Below are 11,610 nucleotides of genomic sequence, written 5' to 3'. Positions count from 1 at the left end.
GGGACCTATAAGCAAGGCACCACCGTGGCATTCGCTTGGTGTGAATGAAGAAAACCCAGGAAAACGTCATTCAAGATGGCTGTCCTGAAAAGCCACGTTTTCGACAGTTTGCCCCCACCGGGAATCGAACACGGAACCGCTCGCACCGAACGCCAGAATTAAGATATTTTGTTCAACTTAGGCCTCCATTGGCCGTTGTGTATGCCAATAGTGCTGGTGCTGTAGATAGGACCTGTATCAATGCAGAGTTCCAACACATGTTCTATTGTAATATTTTATAGGTATTTAGCGTTAGTCTTATTAGCTTATCCTATGTTTGTTTGAATATCAGGGCTTTTTTTTTTTTTTTTTTTTTTTAAACTTTTCGGCCAAAGTTTTGACCGCTTATAGTATTTTTCGTATGTGATACATGTTGGATTAAGTTCACAGGATAATATACTGTGCTATAAACTAACTGGAAGGCTTGAAAAGACATTCAAATGTCTTTGGAATTTAGAAATAAATTACTTCTTATTTTGCGTAAACAAAGGTATTTTTTTTCTAGGCCACATACAACTATTTGTTTTTAAGTGGAATACAAGCTACGTGTATAAACACCAAATCAAAAATTGAGTTTTCTTCATTTACACCCAATCACTCCCACATGTTTATGTGAACCGGCAATGGCTTTAATTATTTCGTACCCAATTTACCCCCAAAGGGAAATCAGACCACAATAATAAAAATGTTGCAGCATCAAAAGTAAAGATGCCGAAAGTTTAACACTAACCTACCACGCTGATCAGTTCTTCAAAACTAGAAAAACACCTATAACCTGTGAGGGGGGGGGGGGAGGAAATGTTGACAAAAACATACCTTCCAATTTCCCCTTCTACCCTACAAGTTGCAACGTGCTCAATGTGACCATTTCTGTACGTGCATTAGACGTGCACAAATATAGTATGACGTCTTTTGAATAAGTTCGTTTTTTTTTTAAAAAAAGGCGCATCTCATGTTGGTAGAGAATTGGGAACGTATGAACACTATGTATCACGCTTAGTTTAAATATGATTGATAGTGTTAGTAGTGTTTAAAATGACATTTTACAGACAAATCTTAATGAATCCAATTTATTACCACAAATTTTAAATCGCTGTAGTACATGTGAAAGAGAAACGTACGTAAGTTGAATCCAGTACTTGTAATAATTTAAATATAATTAAAAAATGAACTTTCCATTGTGTACTGTCTATTTTACCGTTTTCTAGTTAATGATAAAGTCTATTCCTGTTTATTATAATTAATGAACATAAGAGAACAGCAGTGATTCTTACGAGCGAAATATAGGATTGGAAGCTCATTACATTGAAAACTATGAAACCATTATAGGAAACTCAACAAATCAAATATGAACATTTGGATTACCTTGTGGCATTAAATCGTTAATAATTATATAAAACACATTATTACTCTCCTTATTCATAAAGCATTTTTCAATAAATAAATAAATAAATACAATAAAAGGAATAGTTACAATTTACAAATGTGAACAATTTCAGGTCTAAAATTTACGATCCTCTCATGCTAAGCTAAAACATGTAACTAAAGATGTTCATTTATCAGATATTGTATTAATTTACGTATATGTACATTTTAAAATAACCTTTCTTGTTTTTTAACTTGTAGAGATATAATCTATTTTTTATCAATATGATTTCCCCCACACGCTCACCATTGAAAACAATCACTCTTGTTCGTACAAATAACAAATATGATTATGAACATTTAAACTGTTATGTTATAATATATAAGAAGACTGTTAAGTTAGTATCACAAAATGTTAACATTATGCATACTGTTATAGTTCTGTCGATATTTTAAAATTCAAAAGAATATATCTATTTTAAAGCCATTAACATATCATACTAATGCTATTACAAATTTATAAAATTTGAATTTGAAAAAAAAAAAAAAACTATAGGCTATATAATAATTTTTATACAGCCTGTAGTTATTTTTTAAAAAATTGAAACTATAAATTTGTAGTAGCATTATTATGATATGTTAATGGCTTTAAAATTGATATATTAAAATCAAGAGTAACTTTTTTTTCAGTTTTAAGAAAACATACATAAAATTAAAAATACGTGTAAAAATATTCAACTCCGTTGCATGCTCTATATAAAAATAAAGTACTTCAAGATTTGTAATCTATAACATAATACTCAGTTCATTAAAATAAAGCACCGCATTACAGAAATATTTCATGTATAGATTTAATTGTCGATAAATCACGACACCTGGGACATTCGAATATTTCGACACGTGTTTCTTTATACTCATCTATTTTGAATTCAACGCAAGATTTACAAATAATATGTCCACATACTGTAGTCATCAACTTTCCATCATTATCCTTAATTTCTTTTATGGAATACAGACACACTGAGCAAAATACTCTTGGACTAAGCTGATTCCTGGAAGAGTGGACTGCGCCATTTTTCTCTAATGCTGATTTTGTGATTGCTGGTTGAATATCTCCGGACACTTGAGTCTCCACAGGTTCAGGATTAGCTGTAACTGTTGTTTTAAGGCTAGCAGGCCGCTTCGCGTTTACTTTTTGACTTGCAGTATGCACAACTCCATTGTATTTGGAAGACGATGTGCTTGATACGAGTTTGCCACTTGTGGAAAAGTTATTTGTTTTGCTTCCTGTTATTGCAGCACGAGACTTATTTGTCGCACCAGAAGTGCAAGCTCCTTTATTTGTAGTCTGAGCGACTCCATTGTGTTTGGAAGAGGATGCTGAGTGACTTAACGATGTCTTTGATGTAGGTTTGCCACTTGTAGAAGAATTCTTTGGTTTGTTTCCTGTAATTGCAGCGCGCGACTTATTCGTCACACGAGAAGTGCCAAACCCAGTTTTCTTCGAAGAATTCATCCTCCAAAACCTAAAAATAAAAAGTTTGCAAATAAATATCCTAGTTTTGAAACATATCGTCAAGAGTTTAATTCTATCTTCGGTGATTTTAAAAAAATGTTACAAATAAAGCACTAAGCTTTGGTGTGACTAAACTAATGCAGATGAGGGAAATATCATATGTCGCGTACCGATTGCATGAAAGTGAATTGTGCTTTCAATCACTGATTTAACAAATGTAAACCCATTGATTTATGATAAAGTTTGGAGATTCGAAGAAAAAAAAGTAGAATGTGCGCCACTCGTACGAGTGTGTGTGTCCTCTTTGGAGAAATTAAGCAATATTATGTTTGTCCGAATAAAATGTCTACTTTGACGTCTGATGGGAAACTCATGTCAGGTTCATTCCACGTCAAATTCATCCAATCTAAAATGTAATAATTTTATGACCATTTTTCATTTACCCAATTTGTGTAGGCTAATATTGAAACTTGCATTTATCTCAAGAGTTGAAAAATAAATTTTTTAACATTAAAAAATGTATTTCCTAAGGTTCTAGAACACAGGTCTCCATCCTCATTTAACTAAAAAAAAAAAAAAAAAAAGACAGAAAACAACGTGCCCTGCGGGACTAACTAACCAACGTTCGCTCGGCAATATTATGTAAATTAAATATTAAACTTTAGTACAGAAAGGAACCAACCAACCTAGTAACCTGTATCGGGGGGACATATGTTCTAGAACCTTTACAATGTATTTGCTAGGTTAGATTTTAAATGTGCCGCACGTGCATTTTTTGGGAGGGATTCTTGGCATTTGTGTGTGTGTTTTCGGAATATTTCAGAAACTGCTTAACTGAGATATTTGAAATAAAAGCTAGTGTACTCTACACAAAATACACTACATTTTGATTTATACAAGTACATATAATCTCCCATCTGTACATTAACAGCGTAAACTTATCTAATATTTGAGCATTGAAACTTACGAAATTTCAATTTTCGCATCAGTATTTTATTGTGAAGGGAAGAAACATCAGTTCTAATACTAACAGTACTGCTTTACATGGATTTAGAGATCGTATGTATGAGTTTTGAAGCTTCATATCCTTTTCCTTTAATTTTATACGAAATCAAAAATGCACTTTTATTTCACAATTACGATTTTTGACTTCTTATACAGTGCAACCCGCAGTTTGGGATAGTAGAACTTTTGAACCGGAAGCGGTACACAAATAATGGTTATACCAAAATGAAGCCTATAATTGTTCATGCATATATTTTTAAACTAGGAAGCAACGATTGAAATACACTAGGAACCACACAGTGTTGCCAGATGTAACCAAAGGTGTATTTTTTTTTTTTTTTTTTTTTTTACAAGACACGTAAATTGATTCATAACTCATACGTATAGATGTTCTTTCGTTAATTTTCAGTTTGTATAGCTGGAGTAGCTTGGAAACTATGGAATGGAAAAAAGAATTTTTCATTTCCACCGATAACTAATCGGATGAGTCCTCTGTAAGGGGTTACTAGGGAAAACGTGGTTTTCATAAATTAACACTGAATTGGCAACAGTGCTGATGTTTCAGTGCATGAAAAGGCGTATTAAGGATCTGTCTACATTATGCGATTCCTGAAAACAATGAAAAACAAACTTTGAAATTATCATGATAAAACTTTTACTTACATGCACCCGGCAACATTGCTATTCATCACGAACTGAATTGTCAGTTCTATGGCAGATTCTGGAAGTGCCTCAGTTTTAATTCGATCAATAGCAGTGTTGCCGGGTGCATGTAAGTAAAAGTTTTATCGTGATAATTTCAAAGTTTGTTTTTCATTGTTTTTAGGAATCGCATAATGTAGACATATCCTTAAGACACCTTTTGATGCACTGAAACATCAGCACTGTTGCCAATTCAGAATGTTAATTTATGAAAACCATGTTTTCCCTAGTAACCGCCTACAGAGGTCTCATCCGATTAGTTATCAGTGGAAATGAAAAATTCTTGTTTCCATTCCATAGTTTCCAAGCTACTCCAACTAAACAAACAAAAATAATGACAGAACATCCATACATATGAATTATGAGTCAATTTACATGTTTTGCAAAAAAAATTATTTACATCTTCGTTTATAGCTGGCAACGCTGTGTGGTTCCTAATGTGCTTCAATCGTTGCTTCCCAGTTTAAAAATATATGCATGAACAAGGCTTCATTTTGGTATAACCATTTTTCGTGTATCACTTCAGGTTCAAAAGTTCTACTATCTCAAACTCTGGATTGCATTGTATATTGGACACCTTGTATTTCAGATGGAGAAGGCAATAAAAGTTAAGAAATTTTACTGTTTAAGAGGCTTAATCACTACAAAAATAAAATATCGCTAATTTTTCAGTAATTATATGATATCTTCAAATAGATAAAAGATAATTGAAATATGGAACAAGAGCGCGCTAGACAATATTATTTTACATGAGATACCGTTATCACGAGTCACCTAGTAGCTTTCAGTTTGCAGCCATTTAGAAACGCGAAAATAAATGCTGATTTTCAAAATGGCTGTAAATCGAAAGCAGATAAGTGAATCCTGATAACGGTATCTCATGTAAAATAATATTGTCTAGGGAGCTCTTGTTCCACTTTTCGATTATCTTTAATCTATCTGAAGATATCACATAATTACTGTAAAATTAGCGGTATTTTAATTTCGCCGTGATGAGGCCTCTTAATGAGCCATAGGGATTAAACAAGCAGGAGAAATGAAAACACTAACAACATTTTACTGGTAAGAAAGTATTCCAATTACAAAATGCCCAGAAACTATATAAAACAGAAAATAGCATTTATGCTCTTTAAAAGCAGATTTATAATCTAAAGTGACTGTAAAGGCATTTTATATTTAACTATAAAATTAGGAAAAAAAAATCAACATTTAAAAATAAAGTTTACATGTGAAGTACTAATGTAACTATTCAATTATTAGGCCTATGTTGGTGATAATATACACTGCAAATAATGACATTCAATTTTATACTTATTTAAAAGCATGCAAAAATAAAATCCAAGGCGAATATTCGGATCTAAGAGGGACGGGAATGGTGGAAACTTCATAATAAGAAACTGCATAATTTATACTGTTTACCTAACACTGTTAGGGTCATCAAGTTTAGAAGGCTCAGGTAGGCAGATCATGTAGCCAGGGTGGAAGAAAGTAGGAATATTTTCAAGTACATCGGCATTTTTATTTGTCGTATTCAGCACACCCTGCTGTATCTTCCAGTATAGGGCTAAATCAGTGACGTGCGGTGGAAAATCCGCGCCAGGGGCGAGAGCATACGACGGCGCCCCCAAACATATTTCGAGTAATTTTTCCTCTTTTTTCCCCATTTCTCTCTCCCGAATTTTGCGCCCCCTTACTTCGTCAACCGGGGTCGTTGCCTCGCTCTCCCCCACGGCACGGTATTGAGTGTAATTGTCGCCGTGGAACTAACTAGTAAGTGGTGCTTTTTTTAAAAAAAAAAAACACTTCGAATGTAATTTGTACTGAGGGAAATTTAGCTATTTCTTTGAGGTCATAGTTCCACATGCAATATGCATAAAGATAAAAAACAAGTATGTTGCAGCAAACTACATACTGTGATGTACTTTCTACAGACTGGAGTTATTTTGCACAATCATATTACTTTGGACGATTTGAAATTAAAAGTTTGTGAACAAAATTACGTAAAATAGGTTCTAAAAATTGCCGCACTTTAAACATATGAAAAAAATTAGTAGCATTTTCTATAATGCCAAATTATTCCAGTATATAATGCACTTACTATTTACGTTTCACGTAACAGTGAAAATACATACGTCCTTGAATTTCCAACTTTTTGATTTTTGACTAGGAATTTTCAATTCTGCCCACTGTGGGGGACCGCACGCACCAGATGCGAACGTTCTACCACTGAGCCACCATACTCCCCTGAATCAGTGTTCGTAGGTTTCTTGCAGAAAATTTCCCTCAACTGACTCAAAATTTTCCCTTTTATCAAATTTTCCTTAGTTTGTTGAGTCCCCAATTCCTATGACAGAAGTAATGTGATAAGGTTAAATGAGCAATATTAAAGTTAATACTAATTGCATTTGTTTTATTCATTTATTTTTGCTTATTTTTTTAGGTACACGGTGACTGAGGATAGAGCGGTGACCTCTGGTGCGTGGGTATCTGGTTAGATCCCTGTGAAGTAAGTTTGTGGTGGCCAACAATGTTCGTTTTCTCGCAGAATCTAATTCCACAAATTCTTCCATCATTATTCACTCGACTTACTCATCCGTCTCTCTTAGCCTAACAGACGTAAGTGTGGGACGTTAAACTCAGATTCCATTTTCATTTCATTTCTATTGTTTTTTACTTTCCCCCTCTTTTTTTAATACAAAAAATACACCCAATGAACAATGGTTGTAAACTATGCTACTTAGAACACACAAACACACACAATCTGGTCAATCAGTCGGCACAAGAATTTCCCTGAATTTTTAAGGTTTTATCGAAAAATTCCCTTTTTCCTTGCTGGATTTACCTACGAAATTTTCCTAGATTAGGGAAATTTCCCTCCAACTACGAACACTGCCCTGAATACTAGTTGAATATCAGTATTTTAAGTTTTTCCTCTTTGTTCTACCCCCATTGCTCTTCAAAAGTAAAATTTCTAACTTTTTTTTATTACCTTCTCCATTAGAGAAGTTAAAAATCGTAATTTTGCAAGAAAAAACTTGTGTAGTTTATAAATAAATATTTTAGCTGAATAGAAATTGTGAGCTTTATTAGGTTGGCAACAAAATACGTTATTTTTAACACCACAAAAATAGCTCCAAATTGAAATTATCGAAGTGTTGCCTTCTTTTCGTGGTTCTTTTTTTTAACAAGCATTAGAAAAAAGGAATCATAAGATAGCTGTGGCGGAGATTCGAACCCAAGACACCTAACGACTATCTCACTGTTCAGGTACGGTATCCACTCACCCAACGATACACAGCAGAAATTTCTGAAACAAACAATATCTCGGACTAGTTGTAATGCTTTTGTTGTATTAACGTTAAGTGCTAAGCTATGAAGATTTGTTCCGTTTTTTTTTTTAATTTTTACAGCTTGTTTAAATAGCGACATTAAAATAAATGTATATAACTATTTTATTCATATTTACTACTTGAATACCTTTGTTAAACATAATTAAATTATGAAGTGGATGCGTATTGTATACACTGATTGTTCATAACAGATTCCAAGAAGGGTTAAACAATGCAGACTCGCGACAAAAATCTTTGACAGATAGTAATATATTATTTCACAAGACGCTCTCTTTAGATTTCAGCGTAATTAATTAAATACCTACCAAGATACACAGGTTTTTATGATAGAAAAGAAATATTGTGTCACATTCAAGATTTCTTCAAAAGGGTTATCCTAACCGAGACTTGGCTACTTAAGCCTTCATTCGGCAAACCGAAAGTTTGTTTATTTCTGTTTTTTTTTTAATCAAAGTTTTGTTTCCGTTCTTTCGTTTTCCGACCATTATTTCATGACAGAACTCTTAAGTTGGAAGACTTCGGCAGTAGTGGAAGAATAGTCGAGGTGTTATAGGCACTAGGTTAGAAATGTGAGAGTCTTGGGTTCAAATCCACTTTAAGTCAACTTAATACTTTTAAATTTAATTAGTTCTTGCAGCGTGTATGATGACTTTCTTTGCTCAAAGTTCTGCATCTAGAGATGAGATGCAAGAGTCATGCACATATTAACAGAAATAGAGAGAGAGTGGAGATATCTCCAATTGAAATATTATCTGAAACATTCATCGATATTCATATTTGATTACGTTATACTTCATTTTTATTTATTCTTGTTTACGAAATTACAGTTCTCAATTACTTAGAATATAGCAAGGGATAGTGAATGGCATATTACGGCGTATTACAAGAGAGAACTTATTCTTTTGATGTCGTATATGCTTCTAATAAAAACATGCTTGTATTAATAATTGGAGATTAAATTACACAAACTCATGTTATGTGCACACAAAATATGACTATTTGTCATTAAAACATATGACATATTTTCTACTAATGTAATAGTTTTCGCAAATTGAACTGACACTCTCCATATCTTGTTTTTACTTTCTTAGATTGTCTTTTTTTCTTTTTCCTTTGTATTTCTTTTTCTTTTCTGTTTCATTTTCTGAACACACGGAAACCAGTAACACAATAGCAAAAAAATATTGTTAGGTTTAATGTGTAAATTAATAATAATAATAATAATAATAAATACATTTTTATAAAATAAAAGTTCGGATAGTTTTGATTTTTTTAAAAAATTCACAAAACAAAGATGGAAGTCAAAATACCTTGACCTGACATTTTTTTCATAAAGTTTAATAGATACTAAAACTGATAACTAACAAAACTAAAAGATAACGTTGAAACTAATAATGTAAAACATTCACAGATTTTACTGCTGTAACCTGTGAAATGAAATGAATGTTTGACCAACATTGATCTTTCTTTGGTATATCTAATAAGGATAAGGCAGACTTTGGTAAGTGAACTTCGGGGCCATTTTTGCGAAGTGGTAGTGCACATTTAAAGAGTTAATATTACAAACTGGGATAGCGCAATAGCCAAAAAATAACCGAGAAAAACCTTCTTAAAGGTTTCTACTCGCCGCAATATCGTAAGACGTGCAAACTTATCAAGTGGCGGCGTGGCAGAGTGAGAAGAACCTGAGACTCAAATGCAAAGGGTCCAGGGTTCGATTCCCATTCAAGTCAAACATTTTTTTGCTTCAACTAATAAAGTAGCCATTTGTAACTATAAATAAAATATTATTTCACCATATGTTTATAGTATATTAAAACAATGAAAGATTTTACAAGTGATTGAAAATGTCTAATGTTCCATGTTAACTAGCAAGAAAAATTAATGTATTCCGTAAATATACCGATATCACTAGTTACGACAATCGTTGTGTAATAAATGTTCTTGACGCTTCGTGTATACATCTGTTGACAGTGTGCGAATTGCAAAGAATTTGAGGGGGAAATCCCCTTTGCTAATACTGGATGTTGCTATAACCAAAGGAGATTTCCCCCCTCATTCCCCTTGTAATTCGCACATTCAACAGATGTAGATACGAAGCTTCAAAAACTTTTACCAACAACTGCCGTAACAATAATATTTACGGAAGAAATTAAATTTTGTTCCTAGTTAACATGGAATATTGAAAGATTTTACAAGTGATTGAAAATTTCTATTGTTTTTATACATTATATACATGGTGAATTAATATTTTACTTATAGTTGCAAATTGCTACTTTATTAGTTGAAGCATAAAACAAAAGTTTGACTCAAATGGGAATCGAACCCGGGTCCCTTTGCACTTGAGTCTCAGGTTCTTCTCACTCTGCCACGCCGTCACTTAAGTTTGCGCGTCTTACGATATATGCGGCAAGTAGAAAATTGTAAGACTTTTCCTCGGTTAACTTTTGGCTATTGCGCTCTCCCAGTTTGTAAAATTAACTCTTTATATGCGCACTACCACCTCGCAAAAGATGACACTGAAGTTCACTTACCAAAGTCTGCCTTCTCCGTGTAAGATTAAATAAAATTTCTAACTCATGATATCAATCGCTTGTAGATAATAAACATTTTTTTTATTTTTATTATTATTTTTTTATATATTTTTCTATTTTTTGAAGTTTGCTACACTGACATGTTTTGAACAAACTCGAGCACTTGTAGAACGTCTTATGTAGTTCTTAACCAGCGAACTTTAATAGTATTGTTGATTGTCTAACGTTGCAAGATATGAAAATGGGAAGTGTGGATGCACTTTTGCTCGTGTGTATACACTACATCGCGACCTAGAGGTCGATCGCGATGGTGAATTAGTAGTCGCGATGATGAACAACTGAATTTGTTTTAACATCGATGTTCAGTGGAAACATCGCTGTGGCTCGTGTTCTCATTGGCTCTCCCTGAAGCGCTGCACGGAATAAAATATTCATTTGTTCAGAATTTCGTCTGCAGAGGATTGTGTGTATGCTCAAGAGGCTTGCTGCACTTACATTTTATTATGAGAGACATTAGTAGAAGTAATGAGGAATGTTTCAGCAATAAGGATAAGAGACACAAACATAATAGGCACATTTTAAATAGAGAATGGAACAAAATAGTAACTCAAATGGAAATATCAGATAAGTTATTCATACTTACTTGCCAATTATACAGTAGCTTATTATTATATAAGGCAGTGGCGGTTATAGGGAGGAGGTTTTCGGGCTGAAGTCTCTAAATTCCGGAAATTCTAAAGGAAAGAAAAGCTAGTGTTAATCAAACGGGCCACCCTATATATGCTTAGAACTTCATGCCCCCAATTCCGAGATTAATGAAAGAAATTCTTAAAGACAGGCACGTATCCATAGGGAGGCAACGTTGAATAATGGAATTGTAGTGACGAAACTTCATTTGGTGAAGTTAATACCCCTCCACCTCGGAACCTGAAGATACACCTGTCTTATTTCACTAGGAAATTAATTCTCTCCTGAGTGCTGAAAGAGGGCATATCTTCACAGAAAATTGAAAAAAAAGTATGTTTTTATTGGTAGAAATGGACAAAAGATGAGAATCAAATATTTTTACGAAACAAGAGACAAGACATTTCTCATGTCT

The 11,610-nt window shown here is 33.4% G+C and overlaps 1 protein-coding gene across 1 annotated transcript; it reads right to left on the bottom strand.

Annotated features, from left to right (window-relative positions):
• Positions 1-1,093: 1,093 nt before the first annotated feature.
• On the bottom strand, positions 1,094-11,176 carry LOC145690216 (uncharacterized). The gene is made up of 2 exons (XM_081764887.1): positions 11,155-11,176; positions 1,094-2,930 (listed from the first exon to the last, which is right to left on the bottom strand). The coding sequence occupies exon 2, from the start codon at positions 2,918-2,920 to the stop codon at positions 2,231-2,233; it is 690 nt and encodes a 229-aa protein (XP_081621013.1). The 5' UTR covers positions 2,921-2,930; positions 11,155-11,176; the 3' UTR covers positions 1,094-2,230.
• Between the last annotated feature and the right edge of the window lie 434 nt (positions 11,177-11,610).

This window comes from Thermobia domestica, chromosome 7 (genome assembly GCF_964235325.1).
Source record: "Thermobia domestica chromosome 7, izTheDome1.hap1.1, whole genome shotgun sequence".
In the NCBI taxonomy this organism is placed as follows: domain Eukaryota; kingdom Metazoa; phylum Arthropoda; class Insecta; order Zygentoma; family Lepismatidae; genus Thermobia; species Thermobia domestica.
This window is presented reverse-complemented; position numbering and strand designations above follow the sequence as displayed.

Bases quoted from the DNA above. Each gene is read 5' to 3' on its own strand.
- LOC145690216 (XM_081764887.1), bottom strand. From the start codon at position 2,920: ATGAATTCTTCGAAGAAAACTGGGTTTGGCACTTCTCGTGTGACGAAT.